General features: G+C 44.5%; 1 protein-coding gene across 1 annotated transcript in view; it reads right to left on the bottom strand.

The window, feature by feature from the left end:
• Nucleotides 1-18,379, bottom strand: part of LOC307091868 (dolichyl-diphosphooligosaccharide--protein glycosyltransferase subunit TUSC3) — a 105,560-nt gene extending 87,181 nt beyond the window's left edge. Inside the window, exon 1 of the mRNA XM_079758704.1 lies at nucleotides 18,264-18,379. Coding sequence (XP_079614830.1) covers nucleotides 18,264-18,368 — 105 coding nt within the window. The 5' untranslated portion in view covers nucleotides 18,369-18,379. The remainder of the gene's footprint in view (nucleotides 1-18,263) is intronic.
• Nucleotides 18,380-25,642: the final 7,263 nt, after the last annotated feature.

Raw genomic sequence — 25,642 nt, 5'->3', positions numbered from 1 at the left:
TAACTGGGGTTCCATTTCCACAGTATCTGTATCTGTATCTGAAGACACTTTCATTAATTCAGACAAAGTTCAGTGACAGTGTTGCTGCTTTTGGGTCGTCATGTCATATAGTCCATGTATAAAGGGTGCCATGTTCATCATATCCTTTTGATGGTACATTGTATTGTTTATTGTATTTAGTCTTCGCCCTTATCATTTTCATTCCATTCGTTTTGTATCAGTAATGGATTTATTGTCTTATCGTTTATATGTGAACCCCGGGAAGAGAAGCCGACTGCAGCATTTTCAGTTACTGTGATTATTAAAAAATAACAAATAATAATTTCTAACTATCTATTTACTCCATCTAGGCAGTTTGACCACAACCCAGATTGTGGGTTGTAAAGTTATAACGAATGTATTGAACTTTGTTCAAATTATCAGGTAGGATGCCGTATGCAACAAGAAACATATTTTCCTACTCAACTGCGAATGTCTATATAGTTGATTCCACGTTTTCTGAAAATATACCTAATGAATAGCATACTGTTGACCACAGCATAAGCATAATGATGATTATAGATGCATATACACACGCAGTCACACACGGCCGCACTCCCGCACAGATGCACGCACGCACACAGGCACACAGAACCTGTAGCCGATGCCCTTGTGATTACACTTAGACAACCAAATGTAGTTCTTTGTTGCATGCTCAATGCGACGGCTCATGTACATATTTCTCCATTTGTTTTACTCTGACGAAAACATGTAATTGGCACAGAGCTACTAGGGTAAGAGGTTGAAAAGGCGGAATGCTCATTCAAAGTAGTTTCTCCAGTAGTCGCTTAGCAACCAGCAGCTTTCAGACCAGCAGTTTCTCCAAAACAAGCATTTGTGGCCGTGCCTGAAAGTAAGAGTTTCCAAGCCAAGCACCAAGGGACTTTGCATGCCTAATTACAATCCATATCCATTCAAGTCAACCTATTTATTGCTGTCATTCATTTTTCCCTGCAAAAAGTTTCACCTTAGGGCAGTGATGTAACGTTTTGACGTAAGCCTGGGACCGATGACCAAGCACCCCAGGGGAGCCCCACTAAAGCAGTCCCCACAACAAGAAATGGGTGTGGTTGGGTGGCAGGGGGGCCAAGGGGAGCCCCACTAAAGCACCGCAGGGGCCACAACGGGCTCTCATCAAGGGGAGCCCCACTAAAGCACCGCAGGGGCCACAACGGGCTCTCATCAAGGGGAGCCCCACTAAAGCACCGCAGGGGCCACAACGGGCTCTCATCAAGGGGAGCCCCACTAAAGCACCGCAGGGGCCACAACGGGCTCTCATCAAGGGGAGCCCCACTAAAGCACCGCAGGGCCACAACGGGCTCTCATCAAGGGGAGCCCCACTAAAGCACCGCAGGGGCCACAACGGGCTCTCATCAAGGGGAGCCCCACTAAAGCACCGCAGGGGCCACAACGGGCTCTCATCAAGGAGAGCCCCACTAAAGCACCGCAGGGGCCACAACGGGCTCTCATCAAGGGGAGCCCCACTAAAGCACCGCAGGGGCCACAACGGGCTCTCATCAAGGGGAGCCCCACTAAAGCACCGCAGGGGCCACAACGGGCTCTCATCAAGGGGAGCCCCACTAAAGCACCGCAGGGGCCACAACGGGCTCTCATCAAGGAGAGCCCCACTAAAGCACCGCAGGGGCCACAACGGGCTCTCATCAAGGGGAGCCCCACTAAAGCACCGCAGGGGCCACAACGGGCTCTCATCAAGGGGAGCCCCACTAAAGCACCGCAGGGGCCACAACGGGCTCTCATCAAGGGGAGCCCCACTAAAGCACCGCAGGGGACACAACGGGCTCTCATCAAGGGGAGCCCCACTAAAGCACCGCAGGGGCCATAATGGCTATGCTAATTAATTAATTAATTATTATGAGTATCACATACACATGTTTATCCAAAATTAGCTATTTGTAATTGTACGAGTTACTGTTTTTATGAAACGGCAGGAATAGTCCTTTAAATTCTAAAAGTAAATTAAATTCTAAGAGAAAAGGTTGTCTGCTCACAGTAAGACTAAACCGGGCGCAGGGGCAGGCCTCACACACAGTGCCTACACAGTGTTCACCACACCAGGCCTAGGTGGAACAGCCAGCGAGGGGAGCTTGGCTAAGCCCTGCGGTCTGCTTGTTTACGATGCTACGGTCATTGTTGCAAACGCAGGCATGCGGAAAAGCAAGCCAGGCTTACTTTGATCCACTGCTTGGACGCTCCCCGGACAGTAGTTGCAATCCTTTCCACTTATGACACTTCTTGGCCATTTCTGAGTTCTTCCTGCTCTCTCTAAAGTAATCTCATTCTCTCTCTCCTTCTCTATTCATTGCTCATTGTCTCTCTTCCCTCTCTTTCAGTGTCATCTTCCGTGTCTTTTCCCATCATTTGATCCCCTTTCTTATCCTACTTGTCTTTATCAGTGCTTCTCTCTGTTCCGGCCCTTGATCCCAGAGGTGGGAGGAGGGCTTCCAGCGGGTCTCCGAGGTGCTGCAGTCAGCCAGACTCACGGCCTGGAGGGAAACTCCAGACCAGCTGACATGGAGCAGGTAGAGAGGTATATATATTCCTTCTCCCTGTCCCTGATTATTCGTCGCGCTCGCTGCGAGCTGACAGGAGGAGGACTGTGGTGGTGAGGGTGGTGGAGCTTGGTGTGGTGGTGGGAAAAAGGTGCCTTAAATTACTTTTTGGTTTCATTCGTTCCACCCCTCTATAGCATTATCTTCCCTTCTGTTATCCACAACTCGCCCTGTCAGCAGTGTCTCTTTCTCTTCTATCCATCAACCAAACATTTCTCCCTGCAGCTCCAGGAAATAAAACAATAAAAAAAAGGTAAACAGCTTAATCACATCATTAAAACATATATTTACAGTGGGGCAAAAAAGTATTTAGTCAGCCACCAATCGTGCAAGTTCTCCCACTTAAAAAGACGAGAGAGGCCTGTAATTTTCATCATAGGTAAACCTCAGCTATGAGAGACAAAATGAAAAAAACAAATTCCAGAAAATCACATTGTCTGATTTTTTAAGAATTTATTTGCAAATTATGGTGGAAAATAAGTGTTTGGTCACCTACAAACCAGCAAGATTTCTGGCTGTCACAGACCTGTAACTTCTTCTTTAAGAGGCTCCTCTGTCCTCCACTCGTTTCCTGTATTAATGGCACCAGTTTGAACTCCTTATCAGTATAAAAGACACCTGTCCACAACCTCAAATAGTCACACTCCAAACTCCACTATGGCCAAGACCAAAGAGCTGTCAAAGGACACCAGAAACACAATTGTAGACCTGCACCAGGCTGGGAAGTCTGAATCTGCAATAGGTAAGCAGCTTGGTGTGAAGAAATCAACTGTGGGAGCAATTATTAGGAAATGGAATACATACAAGACCACTGATAATCTCCCTCGATCTGGGGCTCCACGCAAGATCTCACCCTGTGGGGTCAAAATGATCACAAGAACGGAAGACACAAGAACAAAAATCCCAGAACCACACGGGGGGACCTAGTGAATGACCTCCAGAGAGCTGGGACCAAAGTAACAAAGGCTACCATCACTAACACACTACGCCGCCAGGGACTCAAATCCTGCAGTGCCAGACGTGTCCCCCTGCTAAAGCCAGTGCATGTCCGGGCCCGTTTGAAGTTTGCTAGAGAGCATTTGGATGATCCAGAACAGGATTGGGAGAATGTCATATGGTCAGATGAAACCAAAATATAACTTTTTGGTAAAAACTCAACTCGTCGTGTTTGGAGGAGAAAGAATGCTGAGTTGCATCCAAAGAACACCATACCTACAGTGAAGCATGGGGGTGGAAACATCATGCTTTGGGTATGTTTATCTGCCAAGGGACCAGGACGTCTGATCCGTGTGACGGAAAGAATGAATGGGGCCATGTATCGTGAGATTTTGAGTGAAAACCTCCTTCCATCAGCAAGGGCACTGAAGATGAAACGTGGCTGGGTCTTTCAGCATGACAATGACCCCAAACACACCGCCCGGGCAACGAAGGAGTGGCTTCGTAAGAAGCATTTCAAGGTCCTGGAGTGGCCTAGCCAGTCTCCAGATCTCAACCCCATAGAAAATCTTTGGAGGGAGTTGAAAGTCTGTGTTGCCCAGCGAAGGCCCAAAAACATCACTGCTCTAGAGGAGATCTGCATGGAGGAATGGGCCAAAATACCAGCAGCAGTGTGTGAAAACCATGTAAAGACTTAAAGAAAACGTTTGACCTCTGTCATTGCCAACAAAGGGCATGTAACAAAGTATTGAGATGACCTTTTGTTATTGACCAAATACTTATTTTCCACCATAATTTGCAAATAAATTCTTTAAAAATCAGACAATGTGATTTTCTAGATTTTTTTTTTCATTTTGTCTCTCATAGCTGAGGTATACCTATGATGAAAATTACAGGCCTCTCTCATATTTTTAAGTGGGAGAACTTGCACAAATGGTGGCTGACTAAATACTTTTTTGCCCCACTGTATAAAATAGCTGGGGGCAGAATGGAAGAGAAGGACAGAACCGACTGACCACCGGAAGGACAGACAGGCTGGGATTCAGCCAACAAACATGAGATACAGGTGTGGTTAACTGGACTGATAATACTCTTCCAATCAGTCCGGTTCACACTGGCATCTCATCACAATTGTGTGGGCTGGAGGGCCCACACATACTACACTCCTTAGTGACCCTGGGGTTTTAGTGGTGGTCATGTTAGCCATATGTTATTTCACAGTATCACTGAATTGCAAACACTAGACTGCCAGACCAACAGCCAGACAGCCAGACAGACAGCCAGACAGACAGATAAACAGACAGTCAGGCAGACAGGCAGGCAAGCAGACAGACAAACAGACTTGAATACAAAATGCTGCTTCACCATTTTGTCCATTTCAAGCTAAATAAGAACTCCATCCTCATAGCTCAGCCATGGCCCCGGGCCTCTGACAGGGAGAGCCTATTCCTCACATTATAACCACCTTATGTCTCAGTCATGGCCTCTGTATGTGACTGTGTGTGCATGTGCATCTTTGTATCTCTCTCTCTCTATTTCAGGTGCTGCTTGCTAACCAATATGCCTGCTCAGGCATTACAACCGAGAGCCATCCATCCACATAAACTGGCTTGGGATACATCATGATGGAAGAATCTCCCAAGGGCCAATTGTGACCCCAAATGTAATCCTTAAATCAAAGTTACAGTCTCAATGGGCTGTACAGGTCATATACTTATGACACTCCCCTAACCCTAAAGGCAAGAAAAAAACTCCCTTAATTAACAAATAAGAAGTCTTGAGCATGAACATAGGAAACCCTCTTCCCAGGGATGGTCAGGAGGGCAATTGGTTCCATAATTGGCACACATAGTAATAGATTAGTATTACAAGCAAACATTGTACAGACAAATTCAGTCTATGGTGGGCGGGTGCTGCAATGAGCAGGTAGGTATCTGTCAGGGGTGTCCAGACATCCAGTCACACTGAGACTGCTCCGGCTTACAATTAAGGTGGACCAATAAACTGTCATCAGAAACCTTTGCGGACCAGCTCGTAGGCAAACGGTAAACAATATATTAATGTATACATTTGCTGCACAAGAGGGCCAGCAAGAGGGCCAGCAGCAGGGCTGGCAAGAGTACCAGCAAGAGGGCCAGCACCTCTTTTCTACACAACTATTTACGCAGGAAGGCCAGTGGGAGACAATAGAAAGAGAAGTCAGCAGAGCTGCTAATGCTCCCACTCAGTTTATTCAGCACAAGAAACATAAACGGAAAACATTATATTGGAAAACCTATGATGGAATGCACCAAGCAACACTATTTACTAATAATACTATGGTTACTGCAAAATTGAAAAATTTATTCATTTATAATTCTTGTGTTTTCAGTCTATTTCAATAATAAAATCCCACATCCCAAATGCCCTCATCAGGATTGAAACCCTGACCAGGGCAGCATGAATATTTGGGGAGACACGCTGAACTTGCAGACCCAACACACAGCCATTGAACCCAGCGTCTGAATCCAAGCTATTCCTCAGACGTACACATCAGTGCACTTGCGCCTTTCTGCATTCAGTTGATGCTTTCTGTGTCCAGAGTTAAGAAACTACACACGGTTCAATGATTCCTACCCTTTGCAGTCTTAATATTAAACATTTGTTGACATTACTTTGTGAGGATGTCACAAACCATGCAAATTGTACAATTGTACACAGTTCAAAGCTGAAACCTGTGTAAGAGCACAAGGAGCGGGGATATGAATCCTCAGCTGCTACATGTAAACGGACTGGGACAATGTGGGCATGTGGTGCCCTTCATGCAAACAGATGTGTTTCTGAATCTAGTTTCAATCGTCATTAGTAAACTATGTGGAATCTAAATATTTTTTTGTGCATAAAGGGTCGCAGCCTTGAAGGGTCTCCCAGAGTTGGTGTTCATAAAGCCTTGTGGTATTGGCCATTAGGGGTGTAACGATACACATATTAGTACCAAACCGTCACGGTACAGGCACTTCTGGGTGATTACAGAGGTGGACCGCGGTTCGTAAATTTGGCGTACAGAGTTAATATGGCGAATGCAAAGGCTTGTTTTGAGATGCGGAATTTAAAACCTGAAGTCGGAGTTCCCCCCGGACCGTTAACCAAAGTATACTTCTCTGACTCCGTAATCCGACTCTGTAACTACGTAGACCCCTCAAGCATTCGCCGTTCTCCGTCGGGATGTCGGATAAGCAATGCAATTCGCCGCCCGATCAATCTTATATGTTGACTACAAACCATGTAGGCAGTGTTGTAAATAAACTTCCAAAGCTTTTCAAATCTTATTTGGTTTTTTATTGCTTCTTAATGTTCCAAGTTAACAATGTACAAAGTAAATAAGTTAAACCGGGGAAGTGATTCCGGAAGTGATGGAGGACCAATCACAGCCTTTGCTGTCTCCGTTGCGTCGATGGATAGTTAAATAATATTGGATGCGCACGTAAGCTACGGAGAGAGGCTACGGAGAGGGCTCTCCGTGTCAACGTAAAGCACTTTAACATGTGCACGCATTTGAAAAGGCACCATCCAGGTGTTACTATCACAGTTGCTGTGAAAAAAAAAAAAATCTGTGCAAACCCAGCTCATGACACTATTTCAACAACCCCTGTCTTGGAATTCAGAAATGCAAATGCTATAACCAAGTTTATTGGTGTTATCATTGCTGCTGATCTACGGCCTTCTCCGTTGTTGACAAACAAGCCGTTTTTAAAAAAATTCCACTTAACTATGAATCGTACCGTCCTGTACCGAACCGTGACTTCAAAACTGAGGTATGTCCGAACCGTGACTTTTGTGTACCGTTACACCACTATTGGCCATGGACTAAGTAGGCATGGCACACTACATGTAAGATGGATGAGTCTTTTACCGCAGAGCCCTTATGGAAGCTCAGATCAATTCCAATTATTGAGGAAAAGGCTGAATATTGGTGAACACTAAAATACTGATAGGGTTTTGCACTGAGAGGTTGTCCTGATAGCCATGCTACGTAAGTGATACTAGAGGCCATGTGAGTTTAGTCTTTGAGCTGCTGAATCACCTCTAAGGCTGTATGGATTTTAAATCAGCCATTAAATAGGAGATAGAAAGGTCAGAATGTGCTGGCATGTGGCTACTAAATGGACTTGAGATGCTAGTGATTGTCTTCTGATGATATTGAGATACCAGAAATGCAGAAGACCACATTTAAAGGTCCCATGGCATGCTACTTTATGGATGCTTATGTGGAATGCAATAAATGAGGAGACAAGAGACGGAGATGCGTCGAGTCAGCTTTACTTTCCACTTATAAAATCACCTGAGCCGCGAGTGAGGTCAAACGGATACCCACAACGTTAAACCGGAACTGCTATCCCATAACACCTTTCCCTTAAAGGTACAATCCCTTGGTAAATGTCTCTTAGTCTTACTTGTGGGTCACCACACAGGCCCCCTCAGAATTCACCCAAAATAACAGGGCCAGACCGAACAGGTACCCCAAAGAGAACATAGGACACCCACTAGTGCAAAACAGAACAGACCAGCTCATAACAGTCCCTAGAAAAGTCAACGTGTAGGGGGGCGGACCAGGCGGCCATAACGGCTGCGCTTAACAGGAGAAGGGCAAAGGGCAGGGGGAGGTGTCGAGGCTGCCGCAGTGGGGCGCCCCCGCCGGGGCTGGGCCAGCTGGAGCAGTTCACCAATATCCACATGAGCAGGCTTGAGACGGTCTATAGCCACCCCCTCAGGCCTGCCCCCCATATCCACAACAAAGTTCTTAGACCCTGCCACCAGGACACGGAAGGGCCCATCGTAGGGGGGCCGCAGTGGGGCACGGTGGCCATCGTGGCGGATGAAAACATACTCGGCTGAGGGAAATCCCTGGGAACGTAGGACTGGGGGAGGCCATGGTGAGACGTCGGAATGGGAACGAAAGCGTCAGCAATGTCCCGGGACACAGCACGATGGTAGGCAACAGACCACGGGGCTGTGGCATCTGGAAGAAACTCCCCCGGGACACGCAGGGGCTTGCCGTACACCAGCTTGGCCGATGAAGCTTGAAGATCTTCCTTGGGAGCGAAGGCCCAGCATAACCCATGGGATGCGGTCAGCCCAGTCGCTGCCCGTAAGGCTGGCCCTGAGCGCGGCCTTCATGTCACGATGAAACCGCTCGCAAAGTCCGTTGGTCTGTGGTTTATAGGCTGTGGTACGGAGGACCTTCACCCCAAGGACCCCGGCGACCGCAGTCCAAAGCTCTGATGTGAAATGCGGACCCTGGTCCGAGGAGAGGTCGGACGGTGTGCCGAAACGGGCCACCCAAGCCATAATAAACGCCTGGGCCACTTCAGCTGATGAAGTGGAGGACAGGGGAACCACTTCTGGCCACCTGGTGGTCCTGTCCACCATGGTGAGGAGGTAGGTGTAACCACGGGAGGGGGAAAGTGGGCCCACCAGGTCCACATTCACATGATCAAAACGTCTCTATGGCACTTTGAAGGGTGCCAAGGGGGCTGTGGTATGACGAGTCACCTTTGCCAGCTGGCACGCCACACAGACGGCAGCCCAGGCCCTGATGTCCTTCCGCAGGCCCGGCCAGACGAACTTGGCCCCCACCAGCTTGGTAGAGGCCTTCACCCCCGGGTGGGAAAGGCCATGGATAGTGCGAAAGACCTTACGCCTCCAGCCAGCAGGTACCATGGGGCGCGGTTGGCCAGTATGACCAGTATGACGGTATGACCGCCAACCGCGCATCTCTTGTCTAGACCTCTTTAGAATAATTTGCATACTCCCGAATGTTTTTATTTTTTTATGAATGAAGACACCCGCATGCAAGAATGAGTTCACGTCTGAGTGTAGGCTACAAGCGCGATTAACTATTTGCAAATGTAAAAACGCCAACATATTCTTTATTTTGCTGGCCACCACAAAAGCCTTGCAAGGACAGTTCCTCTGCATCTCTCTTGTAGATCGCACCATCTTTCAATGTCTTTGTTTAATGCGACTGTATCACCTTCTCTTACATAATCAGCAGCTCGCAGATTTCACTTTCTCTCCAGTTAGAACTGCTAATGCGCAATAGAACCGCCCACGAAGCTACTTGCGCTTGGTGTTTCTCACTTGCGATTCAGACCGTTAAAATAGGGCCCTTTATGTTGAAAGTATAGACCGTCACGATTCCTATTGAAACGAATGGCGCGCTGATTATTCTTCAAACGAGAGCAGGTAAATTGTGAAAAATGAATTAAACTGTAATCAGACGTGGTTATATGCTATAGACCTTAGAGTATCTGTGGTATAAAGGCTGGGACGAATTTCCAATTATAAATATGTAAATTTTATGTTGAAAGTATAGACCGTCGCGATTCTCATTGAAAGGAATGGCGCGGTGATTTCTTTTTTTTTTTTTTACGGTTTTGGTTTACAGATTTTTCCTAAACGGTTATGATTTACTAACCGGTTACACGTGTACAGGTGTACCCGTGCACAGCCCTAGTTTTAACCCCTGAGGTGTATGAAATCATATATTTACATAAAAATACTATTATGCATTAATTGCAGCCTTTCACGATATGTTAATTGCAAATGCAAACATCACAATACCAATTAATAAGCAATTAATTGGGCAGCCCTAGCTTCGTATTACAACCCCAGGGTAGAATGTTGCTTCTCCATTAGAAAAAACAGCAAGTAGGTCTGAACACGAAACCATCCTCAAATCAGCCACTAGAAGGATTCTGAATGATTCAGCGTTGGAATGTGTGATTGTGGTGAGAGTATTATTGGTCAGATAGATGGATAGTAGATGCCAGCGGTGTATTCTTCCAATCATATTTTGAACAGTCATGAAAGAACCATTTGACTTTCAAGCAGCCAACAGCAGACAACCAGCCAATACTCCACATGCTGCATAATATTCAGGCTATACAATGTCCCCCGGCCCCCTTGTTACCTTTACAGACTTTAATGAGTGATTCATTAAAACCTCAATAAAGGTGTGGTGGTGCGAATGTTTGAGGATGTGATAAGACGAGGAAGAGTTTAGTGGCAGGTGTTGTCAATTAACTATCCTTCGTCTCACCTTTAAAATACAGAGATAGCTGAGCCCAGGAGAAGAAAGGACAAGAACGGAAAATGGATTGGGGTTTCCTGCATGTAAATTGCCATTAGAGACTATGCACTCCATGCTCGTTGGAATCCTGCGTCCTTCACATGTCTCCAACGATTGCTAGCCTCGTTCTCAGCCTCTCTTTCTTCCTACTCTTCAGAGAGTCTGGGCCCTATTATAACGGTCTGAAACGCAAGTGAGAAGTGCCAGGCGCAAGTAGCTTTGTGAGCGGTTCTATGGTGAAGTCGCTAGTTTACCGGCGCTAAAATGACTCTTGCGCCCGGCGCAATTTAAAAAGGGTAGGTCTAAAGTAGCCTAATTACCTGTAGGTGTGGTTTGGGCGTAACGTGCAATAAACCAATGAGAGTGCCAGCTCCCATCCCCTTTAAGAGCCATGAGCGCATTTGAATCTGACGAGTTGATATTTTGCCAGCGTGTCTGCAGTCTCCGATGAGACAGATGCACATGAATTTCAAACTTCAAATGGCCCAGTTAATGGCCAAATAATATGGTCGAATTCACACATGGACTTCAGAAATACTGAGTTCTCAAACAAATTTCGGCAAAGAAAACTTAACATACATATGATATGCGGTAACTGTGGTTCTATTTAATGATATACGCAATACATTATAAACATTGTTTCTTATCAGTATTGTATGCATTATCGTTATCGACTGTATTATGCGTTACGTGTTTAGTTTGCGTGTGTTTAAACAGATGGACGCACACAGGCGCGCCCGCATTTATTACTTCTTTTACACTTACACACACAAGCGCCCGCATTCATTCATTCTTTTTAACACTCACTCGCGGTAAAACAATGTTTTCTCACGATCAAATACTCATCAATCCTAAAAGTTATGGGCATGTGCATGATGTCTGTGTCAAGAAAATATGTGTTTGCTGTAGATGCATTGATTTAAAAGTACAACTTATTACCGCTGTATCAGTTGTTCTTTCCCAAATAATTTACCAAGAATGTGTGGCTAGGTAGATGAGAGAAGCAACGTGTATGCGTGAGGTGCACAAGCAACATTATGCATGCGCCCTTAAAATAGCATCTGAACTACGCGCCACTGACTTAAAACCAGGTATTTCCTCGTTTGTGGCGCAAGTGGTTTCTGAAACTGCAAAATAGCACCAGGGAACGTTTGCGCCAGAACACGCCTCCTCCTTTCCCCCCTTTGGGCGCAAGATCATTCCCTAATTTACCGACGAGAGGCACAGGAGGGAAAAGAACGCTGCGCGTCAGTTGCAAACTAGCAACGACACATGCGCCAGTGATTAAGTCAAATGCGCCGGATGCAAGATAGGGCCCTCTGTCTTTCTTCTGTCATGTGTGCTTGCATGTTTCTTCTGTGATGCTGTGCTGTAGTTTGTTGGCCATGACCACGTTGGTGGTCTGTTGGGTCTATTCTGCTATAGGCATTTTTACACTGCCAAGCCGGTTCGGTCACAGCTTGGCACGCCCGGCAATTTCACCGTCTTGCCTGTGTAAAACTGAGGGGGTAAAATCCCCCGTCGTCATGGAGACGGCTTTCTTGTTTCAATGGAGAAGGTGGGGCTACGCATGGAGAGTAGATCGCTTTAGAATAATTTGCATACTACAAATGTTTTTATTTTTTTATGATTCAAGAGACTTGCATATAAGATTGCGTATACATCTGAGTGTAGGCTACAAACACGATTAACTATTTACAAGTGCAAAAACTCCAACATATTCAAAATTTTGCTGCCCACTTGTTTTTATCCTGACAAAAGCCTCGTAAGGAAAGTTCCTCTGCATTTTTCTCGTAGATCACACCATCTTTCCCCGTCTTCGTTTAAAGCGTCTGCATCACCTTCTCTCACATGATCAGCAGCTCGCGGATTTCACTGTCTCTCAAGTTAGAACTACTCACGTTGATATTGCTGCGTTGTCTCTTTTGTAGAGACACCGCAGCAACACCTCTACCAAAGTCCCGCCCCTGGAACCACGGAGCCATCTAATCACATTCACATCAAAATGAAACCGCCAAAATGTGCAGGGTCCGAGAGGGTAAATTGGAGTGCGAACTCAGGTATTTATATACCCTCAGTCAGTGTAAACGCACGGAGTGCACAGTGTATAGTGCATAATGTATAGTATAGTGCATAGTGTATATTATAGGGTATTGTATAGTGCACAGTGCATAGTGTATAGTATAGTGCATAGTGTATTGCGAATAGTGCATAGTATAGTGTATAATTCATAGTAGGGCTGAACGATTAATCAAATTCAAATCGCGAGGTAATAGAACGCAAGAAAAAATAATATATATATATTTTTTTTTCTTTGGATTTGTTCCCATTACTGACTGGAGATCAGTACGATTTTTTCATTTTTCTTTTACAATTCCACAGTTAAATAAAGATGTTATAATATCAATTAATCTCAACACATCGGCCTGGCCTAAAGGAAAGAGCAGTTTATATATGTTGACTGCTTCCAGTGTTGCGTTGGTCATACTAAAGAATGACTTAATGTTTTTTTTGTGAATGATATAGAACATAAGGAACTTATGCAAAAGCATAGTTGATTATTTCTCCAACCCCTAGTGCATAGTGTATAGTATAGTGTATTGTATAGTGCATATTGTACAGTACAGTGCATAGTGAATAGTATAGTGTATAGTGTATTGTGTATAGTGCATAGTATAGTGCATATTAGGGGTGTGAATCTTTGGCTTCAGTGATTTGATTCGATTAACGATTTAGTAGTTGGCGATTCGATTGAAGGACTTTTTTTTTTTAACGATTCGATTCTGTAAACCACGATTCGAGTCTATATCTATGAAATAAACATGCAATAATGTGAGTGAGACTATCTGTATTCTTCTGAAAGGTGAAAAAAAAAACAGACAACAGAATTACTTATTAAACATATTTATTCTATAAAAAAAGTAGTCCTGCATAATATTTTATGCTGAATACAAAAATGTAATTAAGCATTGCTCAGTTATTTTGAACATTTTTCAATAGGCTACATGCTGGCAGGGGAGAGAGTGGGTGGGTGAGTGAGTTAAGAGTCAGTGAGTGAGTGAGAGTGAGTGAGTGACTGAGTGAGTGAGTGAGTGAGTGAGTGAGTGAGTGAGTGAGTGAGTGAGTGAGTAGATTCTACACATGTACTTCTACTACTAAAGTAGGCCTACATAATATTTTATGCTGAATGCAAAAATGTAATTAAACAAATGAATTGCTCAGCCCTGTAACAGAGCTATTTTGAACATTTGTACTAGTAGCCTACTTATCAATAGGCTACAGTCTGTACTTCTACTTCAGATTTTTCTTCAGGAATATTAACTGGTCAACATGTTCAGGTTTAAGAGTGCTCCTCTGAGAAGACACTATGTCACCTGCGGTGCTAAACACCCTTTCGGAGGGGACACTTGTGCCTGGGATACAAAGGTATCTTTTAGCTAGCTTAGCTAAGAATGGCAGTTCCCCCTCGTGAGACTTCCACCAGTCCATGACACTCCCTGTCGGTGCGAGTGGAGCATCTGCTCGGTATCTGACAACCTCTTCCCTAGTCCTATCAGCAGTGGACCTGCTCTCCTGCACCTGAATAAATGTGTCTCCAAAAAGCATGTCCAATGCCTTTGATTTTTTGGGACACGGCTCATCTGAAAAACAAAACAAACAAAAAAACAAACATCATAAAAATTAAAACGTATGGTAACTTTATACGTTTGGCAAATATATGATGGAAACCAGAATTATTTGTTCAATTATACTGTAACAGTTTTTTCTTAGTTGCTGCTTAACATGGTAGATCACAGTGTTTGAGAAAAAAGAAAAGACAAGCCAGGCCTAGTTTAGCCAGACCAGATCTGAGCCACAGTTGCAATATCATATACTGACTTAAAGCTGTACTAATAGCACACCAGTCTCTCCCTCAGGGTCAGGCAATTGTGAGCATCCCTCTTCCACATCTCCTGGTATCTAAATCAATATATAAGATAAGATTGGTTGAATATTGGTTAAAATGTTTAAGCTCTAACAAAATTGAACAAACTGTCAGAAAAGTATGTCTGGTAACATACATTTTACACTCAACTTTTTACACAACAACTCTAACAAGTCTGTTTTCAGCTTGTGCTGTGGCAAGGCGAGTAATCTTTGCTTCTCTCGCATGGAGTTGGTAGCCAAAGGACTTCGATGAAAAAATGAGACCACTTTCCTCACTCTCCCTAACAATCGATCAGCACTGTTCACTCGCATTGCCTTCTGCGATGCCAAATTTAAAGTGTGTGCAAAGCAGGGAATATGGGGACTGAACTCAGAAGCTCTTCCAGCCGAAATCATGTCGCGGGCATTGTCTATAACTAGAGCCGGACTCTTGTCCGTGATGTTCCATTCCTGGCAGGCGTCAAGAAGTAAGCCTCCAATGTTTATTCCGGTGTGCAATTCGTTCAGCACTCTGGTCTGGAGAACTATGTTTTGCATGGCCCATTCTTTGTTAATGAGATGTGCGGTTATGGTGACATACCCCTCTGTAGAGCAGCTCGTCCATCCGTCGGTGGTGATAGCCACCCGGTCTGCTTCAAAGACTGACTGCTTCACCTCATTCTTGACGTCTTCGTACATCTTCGGAATGCATGTGTCAATGAAGAACTGGCGGCCAGGTATCTTGTACCTTGGCTCGAGTGTTTCTACCATTTCCCTAAATCCAGCATTTTCTACTACGCTGTAAGGACGTAAATCCGTGCAAATAAATTTTGCAATCGACGCGGTGATGGCTTTAGCCCGTGGCGTATTTACTCCGAGCATATGCTCAAAAAAGTTAGCAGCAACATTACCGCTAGCAGAAGGGTTAGCCGAACTAGCTGCAGCTACTGAAGCAGACGCTTCTGTGATACCGTGTCGCCGTAAAAGATGGCTGGCTAGATTCGTAGTGTTCCCGTGGTATTTAATTGCACTTTTACAAATTCGACACACTGCAGACGTTTTGTCAATTTCACCATTTTTCTTTGCGAAGCCAAAATGCTTCCACACCTTTGATTTCAAGTTTGCTGGTGCATTAACAATCTCGCTGCCGCTCTCTGCCATGTTTGAAATGCACCAGCAGAGGGCGAGGGGGAAAAAAAACTCTTGGCTGTACTTCCTTGCAGGCTGCCTAGCTGATGGCAGAGTTACGGATTACCAAACTGCATTTCACAAAGAAAATGTGCAAACTAAGTCTTAAAACATTAATCATAATTAAGAATCGCGATTCATACGATTAAAAACATTGATATCGATTATTGGTGAAGCCAAAGCAATTCATTCTATTTATTTATTTTAGCAGATCGATTTAGTTGAATTGGTAGGACTGACAATCGATTCATCGATGCATCCATTAATCGTTACACTACTAGTGCATGTTGTATAGTGTATAGTATAGTTTATTGTATAGTGCATAGAGTACAGTATAGTGCATAGTGAATATTATAGTGCATAGTGTATTGTGTATAGTGCATAGTGTATAGTTAAGTGCATAATGCATCGTGCATAGTTTATAGTGCACAGTATAGTATAGGGATGGGTCCGAATATTCGATTATTCCATTATTCGTTCCCGAATAATGGAATAAACGAATCGTTCCCGAGGGTCAAAATCGATTTAATATTTGGACCGTTAACATTTTCTCCCCATTCAAATAGAAAGTTTTTCACAAGCCATAACTTTGTTTTCCTGGTAACGCCTGAGTTCTAATACCTGGAACAATCATAACCTTCCCGTAAGGTTCTTATGCAACGGAAACGTTGTTCACTCCTCCAGTAAATAAGACGGACCTTAGCTACAACTTGGCAACCGCTCAGCTCAGCTATGAGCCAGAGAGCTAGCATTATGCATTGTACATATTCATAATTTAAAATTTGTCCCAGCCTTTATATAACAGATACTCTAGGGTCTATAGCATATAACCACGTTGTCTGATTACAGTTTAATTCATTTTTCACAATTTACCAGCTCTCCTTTTGAAGACCGAATCGCGGCGCCGTTTCAATGGGATTTGAGACGGTCTATACTTTCAACATAAAGTGTACATATTCATAATTTGAAATTCTTCCCAGCCTTTATACCACAGATACTATAGGGTCTATAGCAGCGTTTTCTGATTACAGTTTAATGCATTTTTCACAACAGACAATTTGACTGGAACTACTTAGCAGGTAGTTGTTTTTTTGCGTTTAAGATATTAAGTGATTCCTTGCCGATGACCCATGGCTGCCTTTGTGAATGTCGGCACACATCGAATAATCGATTATTCGTTCATACCACCCACTGATTATTCGACCATGAAAATTTCGAGTTATTCACATCCCTAGTATAGTATAGTGCAGGGATGGGAAAATGGCGGCCCGCATTCTAACTCAGTCAGGCCCGCCGATAATTTAAAATGATTATTATTTATATATTTTTACCGCAACTGAATCAGTCAGTCATTGTAATTATACTGTGCCCCGATAGAGGACGCTTCTTATGCAAACAATAGAGCCAAGGAGAACCATGGCCATGAGCAGTGCAAAAATGTAAAGAAAATGTAAAAAAAAAACACTTGATCAAGAAAATCTTACCTTTCAATCAAGATGGTAAGCAGAGTATCTGTTCACAGAATTCAAAGGCAAACCGATGTGTCTAGTTTGCTTAGAAACCATATCAGGTCATGAAAGTCCAACTTAAGTCGCCACTACAACTGCACTGATTATGATGATAGTTGTTGCACTTAATGTTGAGCCACTGTTTTTCATTTTTGTGCCCTCATTGAATGAAGATGTATGTGAGCCCATTGCACTGAAAAAAATACTAATCAGTCATGTGGTTGTTCTTTCTTTTAAAACAAACTTGTTGTTTTTGTCGTTTAACAAGAGTAGACATGTGAAAAATGCATTTGAAAATGGAAAATATGAAATTAATGTATGTTGGTTCAATAAACATACAACATCTGAACAAGAGCTACTGAATTTGCCTTGACTTTGCATGAATCACACAAGCGACCTATTGTGGTATCAAAAGAGTGAGTAGTTTGCATCCCTGATATTGCACAGTGTATAGTGCATAGTGTATGGTTCATAGTGATTAGTGTATAATATATAGTATATTGTGCATAGTGTATAGTATATAGTGCTTAGTGCATAGTGTATGATGCAGAGTGTGTAGTGTACTATGCATAATGCATAGTGCTGTGCATAGTGCTTACTGCTTAGTGAATAGTGTATAGTACATAGTGTAGTGAATAAGCTAACAGAGAAAGTACTAGAAAACAGAGCGCGCGACCATCACTCTGATGTCCGCGTGCACAGGTGAAACATAATGACTGATGATGCGGCGACACACAACACACCCAGCACCCATTAAACAGAGAACACATCTGAAGCGTCCATTGACCCTCATCGTGTCTTCCACTCTCTCTTTATATAATCTGTTGTAATACAATAACACGATGGTATTGCTGCAGGAATCAACGACGACGACATGAAAGATGCTGATCTGCATCCGGAAGCGTCCTCTACACCGTGCAGACCGCTCACACCTCTACCTCCTCTTTCTATCTACAGACACCTCCTCTATCCTTTACAGACACACGGAGAGGAGCGGGGCCGTACCTCCTTTTTCTTCTGTCCTCCTCCTGGCAGCACGCACAGCAGCAGGACGAGGAGCACCGACATCACCGGCAGCTTAGCGGCGCTTTTCCTCAGAACGATCGCCATGATGAACGAGAGTCCGGATGCTGCAGACGCGTCTCTGACCAGGGATTGGTTACCGAGTTCACCAATCTGAGCAGAGGAACTACATTCACGGTTATGGATGTTGTAGTTTTTGAATTGCTCTTGCACAATGAACAATAACGATCGGATACATACAACACCGTACTATTAATAGGTTTTGTCCAAAGGATAACCACCATTTATTTGATCAAATAAACCAGAATTTAATAGTTATTAATACGGTATAAATTAATATGAATAAGAGCATTTTCGCTAAGTATAATTTGGCATTAAACAATAACAAATACAAGTTTTTTTTGAATAATTTAATTATTTATAATTAAATAATGATTACTGAGTAATATGTTACTTTATTAAATAATTCATCTAATAAATCGAAGGGAATTAACTCAATATAAACTTGGCACAAATCCTCTTCCTGATTGCTCCACGGGTGGTTTTAGAGGGACCATGGAAACCACCTCTTCTCATCCGTGCCTAATTGTGTTTGTGTTTTGGAGAGAGAGATCGAGAGAGAGAGAGGGATGTTGGAGAAAATTTAGTGCAAAGTCATAGTATTTTTGAGACAATAGAAATATAATGTGTTTGTCCGAGGTTAAATGCTTCCTCATAGATAAAAAACATGTTTGCCTTGACAAAAATGATTAATTTTGCAACGGAAAATGTATACATAGCATAGAGCCAGCACATCTGGGAGAAAGAGAGACAGGGCTAAAGGTGATGTAGGTACGATTTAAAGATATAGATGAAGAGCAGTGGAGGATTCTCCAGTGAGGAGAGAGAAAAGGATCCTCCTTAACATTGTTGTGAATAAAAAATGTAGATTGCCCAGACTACTGTAATGAATTAATTCCCTTAAATATGACAACTTAATGCCTTTGTATATGTAATGTTCATTTCCCTGGGTAAAGGGACATTAGCACCCCCTATTGCCTGTTGTAATAACTGCTTGAGGACGTACCTCCCTCAGCCTCCACTGACTCCCATTAATTTCCCAAGCTGTGTTGGCGGCCGGTGAATAACATGGGGTTCAATGAGAGAGGAGGGAATTCCTCCTCTGAGTTGGTGTGACTAAGGGGTCTGAATCCCGCATAAATGTATTCACGAATAGGCTGGAGCCCTGGCTGCGCTATGAACCAATAAGAAGGAGCCCTGGCTGCACTATGAACCAATAAGCAGGAGCCGTGGCTGTGGAGCAGCCCGGAGGGAGGGGTTATCCCCTCAAGTCTAGGCTACGAGAACCAACGAACCCGGCACCCAGTCTTATGCCTCACTTCCAGCGCTACTCTTTATGGCACTACTCCGTGGGTTACCAAGAGGTCTGAAAGGGTGTTGAAAACGTGGAGCTACACATGCCGTAATTCTGAAATCACTTAAATAATATCCATTTTGGTATGACCATATGATATCTTTGCAACACAAACAGCGAGGAGGATTGACTTCATCTATAAATTAACTTTCCTCAATCTTAAATCGTTTAATAGCATGACCAACTTTCTAAAACATCCATTAACATCCACATTTGCCTCAAACAATGTTAGACTTACAGCCTATGTAAATAGTTGTAGTTGAAATAATGTTCTTGTTGTTCTATTAATTGTTTGCTACTCTGACCGCTCTGTTTGATATTGTGGAAAGGATGTTAGTGAATGAATCAGAGCATGATGCATTTTAACTGGCATCACTTTTGGTCTTGTGTCTTCATTTTTCTTAAAACAACTGTAGCTGAAAATAAAAATAGCCAAATTACAACCAATAGCTTCAGTCATTGAGGGCAAAAATAGGCCCAATGATAGGCCCCAGTGGTGTAGTCTACGTGATACGCAGGTATACGCCGTATACCTACCCACACGCACCCTGGTGCGTGTGGTATACCTACCCTGGTGGAACGCACCAGGATTTGCGTATACCCACTTAAGAATGTGGACGGATACGTGTCAATCGTCTTGTGACAGAACATTCACTTCAGTGTTTATTTTTCGCAAATACCGGTTGGTATTTACTTTTAGCAGGGGAAGTTATCTCCTACATTCACCTTTCATAAAATCCCCCCTGCACGCTCGCGCTGTGTGTGTGTGTGTGTGTGTGTGTGTGTGTGCGTGTGTGTGTGTGTGTGTGTGTGTGTGTGTGTGTGTGTGTGTGTGTCCAGTCCTTCCATTTTAATGTGTAAACCATATAACAAGTAGTCAACAGAAGACAATGTTTAAACCCACTGTATATCTCCTTTTCACTTTTAGATGAGAACCCCTGGCCAGCCTTTCGGACTGGGTATCAGGCTAGGGAATTTAAAAACAGGCATCCTTGGTTAGAGTGGAGGGAAAGGAAGTTAGGTAAATGTCAGCCAACATGCAGTTGGTATACACAATTGAAATTCATAAAGTTAATTACTATGCAAATGAGAGTATAGCTAATTCATGGTCATTTTTAAGGTGCAGTAATTTCAGACTTTTACACAATTCAATTACTGTATGGTATGTTAGATAACAACAGTAAGAGCTAAAATTAGAGCAATTGAAAGAGTCAAAAATTAGTCTCCTTTCATCTCCTTCTAATGCACTGTTTAGCCATGGTTGTAAACAGTTCATTCAATTATTTTGCTTAGATTTTGACCTTGTTTAGCAGGTGCTATTGCTACTATAGATACACAAAGGACAGCTTGTCATTTTTGTGTTCTATTTGTTCATACTGTTATTAAAACTGATAAGCCTATTCAGCTTTCCATGATTGTTGATAATCGTTATACTCCAAATTAAATCCATGCAGCGGGTTGTAGACCCCTACGTTGGTGAGTGTGGTGCGACACCCCATTAGGACGGGTTTGTACGAGGCTGGGAGGGAATCACCACAGTATACCCACTACAATAAAAAAGACTACACCAATGATAGGCCCAGACAAGAGTAGGCCTGATTTGTGTCCTTTCCTTCTGCCCTTGTTGTCCATTTCAAAGACATGCTGCCCACCAGCTTTCAAAGTACAATGCTGCCACTGGTGGATTTGCATACATTTAATTCACATAATTATCCCTCCCTGTTATTTTGTAATTCACCAAAACACCCTGAAACAACTTGAGTCTCACATACGTATGCCCCCATACGCTACTAAAAGTGCAAGCAGGCCAATGGCAACCAAGTGCACAGTCCTTCCTCCCTCACTTTAAATACCACTGGCCGCCACTGGTGAAGAGAGACAGGGTTAAAGGTGATGTACGATTTAAACATATAGGTAAAGAGAAAGAGGGTTAAAGGTGCTGTCCGATTTAAAGATGTAGGTAAAGAGAGACAGGGTTAAAGGTGATGTAGGTACGATTTAAAGATATCGGTAAAGAGAGACAGGGTAAAAGGTGATGTAGGTATGATTTAAAGATATAGGTGAAGAGAGAAAGGGTGAAAGGTTATGTAGGCAGGATTTAAAGATATAGGTAAAGAGAGACAGGTTTAAAGGTTATGTAGGTACAATTTAATGGCAGTGTGCGAAATACGGGGGGGTCCGGGGGAGCTCGACCGGGGGGGTATATATGTATTTCTTTTGTCACAAATGGTCACTTAAATGTTTTTAAGCTCACCATGTCCAGTATTCCGAATTCAAAACATTTATTCACAAATATCATTACTTTTTGCCAAGCGCAGCCAGTCCTGTGTGCGTATGCAAATTAGCCATGTTCGCCAAACAGAAGAAAGCAAAATGTTGAAAAGTCATACTAAAAACGTCTAGCAAGCGAAAGCTAAACCAGAGTGTATCACTCACACACTTTGGGTCTATTCCAACTTAAGTTAAGAGGCTATCTTTTAAACTTTGCAGTGACTGAATTGTGATGATAGTACTGGGACATAAGGGTGCACTCTGCATAAGATGAGTGTGTGCGACTGTGTGCATCCATGTCCTTTCCGGCTTCGGCATACTGCATGGTTATGAAGGCGTTGTGGTTGGTTGTGGTCCGACTGTTCGTGCATGTCCTTTCCGTCTTCGGAATACTGCATGGTTATGAAGGCGTTGTGGTTGGTTGTGGTGTTAGTGAAGCAGCCTAGCCTTGCAAGTAGGAGTTGGCCTAATTGTTTACGTGTGTGCGAGAGAGAGAGCGCGCCGTGGTGATGCTTGGCTTGTTGTGTAAAATGTTGTCAGCATCCGCCGTGGTTGGACGAATGTGCTTTTTGTATGTGTTCAATGATGTATCTGTCTGATCGTATTTAGATAGATGGTTAAATAATGTCACACGATCAGTCATACTGCAGGCTTTCATTCGCAAGTGCACTGATTGCGTGCCAGTCTCCGATAGGCTATTCCTGGTATTTATTCAGTTGTTGATTGCTCTTCTAAGTGTGTCATATTGGTGCCAATTATTGTTGTGTTTGCATTGTAATGCACAACTTTGCCTCTCCTTGTTATAAAATATTGTGCATCCAAACAACTTTAGCCAATGCAGCCTCCTATGTCAGTACTGACATAGAAGGCTGCATTGGCTAAAGTGTTGCTTTACGAATAGGCTATTATAGCATATCGGACTATCAACAATTGTTGTGTGCGTGCGTATGGACTGATTGCTTGCATCCATTAAATATTGTAATGTTATAGGTCAACTGCATATTGGATAATTGAGATCGGTATTGCGCAACAATCGCCCCCCCCCCCCCCCCCGAATATTGATGGGTATTTCGCACACTGTTTAATGGGGTAGGTAGAGAGAGAGCAAAAGGAAAAAAAAGCGGAAGAAGCCAAGATTTTGAAGGTCTCTCTGCCTGCCACCTCTCTGCCAGGCCTCCCCGGAAAGAAAGATGGATTTCCCAGACCGAGGAGGAAAGAGAAGCCCTGATTGGTCAGAATTGAGCAAGGAGCGGTCTGGTGTCTAAGGGCTCCTACAGAGGCCCCCGCAGTCACCTAGAGCCCATGTTCTCCCCCAGCAGTACACCCACCCAGAAACAGTTGACAGATGGCTGCCGCATTTCTAACAGATTGCACTCAAATAAGCTCTTACTCTTGCCTACAGCCCCTATAACTGAGCAGGGGACAAAACGCAGGACTTTAGCAGAATAAGGAAAAAAACTAAACATAATCACAGACCGTTTGACAACAAACAGCATGGACATGTGGTTTTCTTGTGCCAATGAAAGTCACTTGTTCCAAATCAATGCTATTACATAAGCAGGTAGTATGGTGATAGGGCTAAAACAAAAGCATAAATAACAAATAGGCCTGCAGTCCATACATGTTGCAAGAGAAAGAGAGCGCGACAGAGGGAGAGTGGCAGAGAGACAGGGGATGAGTGTTCATTAATATGATCTCCGTTATCTCATCTCTCAACAAATGTTCCTCTGTCCTCCCTGGAGTGCTGTTCAAAATGTCTGCACTCGTTGGTATGCACGTCCATGCATCCATGTGTGTCCAGTGTTCATGTGTGTATTCATGCATGTGCGAGTGTGTGTGTGTTTGTGCGCGTGTGTGAGTGCATGTGTGTGTTTGTGTGTGTGTGTGTGTGTGTACGTGTGTGTGCTTGTATGTGTGTGTGTGTATGTGTGTACGTGTGTGGGTAGGTCTGCAGTAGTGGTGATTGTGTGTGTGTGTGTGTGTGTGTTTGTGTAGGTGTGTGTGCGTGTTGTGTGTGTGTGTGTGTGTGTGTGTGTGTGTGTGTGTGTGTGTGTGTGCTTGTGCATGTGTACGTGCACGTGTGTCTGTGCGCGTGTGAGGCGTGATCGAGAGGACCTCCACCAGCAATTCCTTGGAGGTGACAGAATGGTGACATTGATCGAGGCCTTGACAGCAGATGTCACTAGGTTCCAGGTCGTCTCGTGTACAGACGGACCGTGACGGGGCCGGAGGTGAGACGCAGAGCGGCCTGGTTCTGAGGCTGAGACGGAAAAATAGATTAAAGCAATTAAAAAAGCGCGAAACCCGAGCTGCGCGACCTCAGTGAGACTTACCTGGATACAAAGCACTCGCATTTTGTAAGAAAAAGAAAAAATTAATATCAGTTCTTCTTATGAAAAAATAGCTGTTGGCTGCAATTATCTAAAGTATTTGTCGACGGTCGTCGTTTTCCTCGCAGCAAGGAGACTGAGTGATGCTATTGGAGGATGGAGAGCGGCCGGTAGGCAGGGGGTACCACGTGGTGCAGCAGTGAGCGAGAGGAGGGAGAGAGGAGAGAGAGAAGAGCAGAGGAGAGAGAGACAGGAGAGAGAGATTAGAGAGAGGAGAGAGAAGAGAGAGAGACGTCCCGCCACGCGGAGAGGATCTGCAGTCAGAGACTTTGCGCCGCACGTGGATACCCCCCTCACCCCCGGCCTCCGTGGCCCCCCCGAACCAGCACCATCCACACACACACACCAACCTCGAGCTGGCCCAGGGAGCACCGGCTGCCTCAGGAGCAGCTTTCACTCACAGCTGTTTTCGATTCATCTGCTTGATTAGAGCGCCCCCCCCCCCCCCCCCCCCCCCCCCCCCCCCCCCCAACATACACACGCGCACACACGCACACACACACACACGCACACACACACGCACACACACGTTAAGGCCACTCACCAAAATAATAAAGCATAAGCAGCTCTCTCTCTCTCTCTCTCTCTCTCTCTCTCTCTCTCTCTCTCTCTCTCTCTCTCTCTCTCTCTCTCTCTCTCTCTCTCTCTCTCTCTCTCTCTCTCTCTCCTTCGCAAGGGGCTGATCTCTGGCGGTTTGCCGCATGGAAGTCGCCCAGGCAGACAGGCAGGGAAGCAGTCAGACAGGTAGCAGGCAGCAGGCAGACAGGCAGCAGACAGAGCATCGTCTGTCTGATTCGGGGTTCCGTCGCTGTAGAGCTGAGGCGACTTTTCTCCCGCGGGATCCAGCGGACCGGAGACCCCCGCTTCAGCCCGGGAATCCACCGAGCAGTGGGCTGACAGCTCCCCTCAGAACGAAGCGTCTCTCCGAGAAACCGACACACGCTCCGCACGCACCGACAGAAACACCTGAGCACCGTGAGATGGAGTCCTGATCCGTCCGCACAGCGGGGATTCAGAGAGTGCACCGTTCGCTCGGGCAGCGGGAGACCGGGACCGGAAGAACTGGACCGGGAGACCTCTAACGGGAGACCGGGACCGGAAGACCTGTACCGGGAGACCGGTGCCGGGATGTTGGGCTTAGTTTGGGTAACGGACGGTGACTACAGCTTTATTTCCTAAATCGCAACTTGGAGGACATTGTTTCCGCTCCTTTTCGCCGTCTCACGGGACTCCTCCGGGCTCCGTGGGCTCGTTATTTACCCGAGCATTGCGCGCCGTCTGCAGGG

Source organism: Pollachius pollachius (assembly GCF_949987615.1).
Source record: "Pollachius pollachius genome assembly, chromosome: 2".
Taxonomy (NCBI): domain Eukaryota; kingdom Metazoa; phylum Chordata; class Actinopteri; order Gadiformes; family Gadidae; genus Pollachius; species Pollachius pollachius.
The sequence above is the reverse complement of the archived record's forward strand: the minus strand, read 5'-3'. Positions and strand labels throughout refer to the sequence as shown.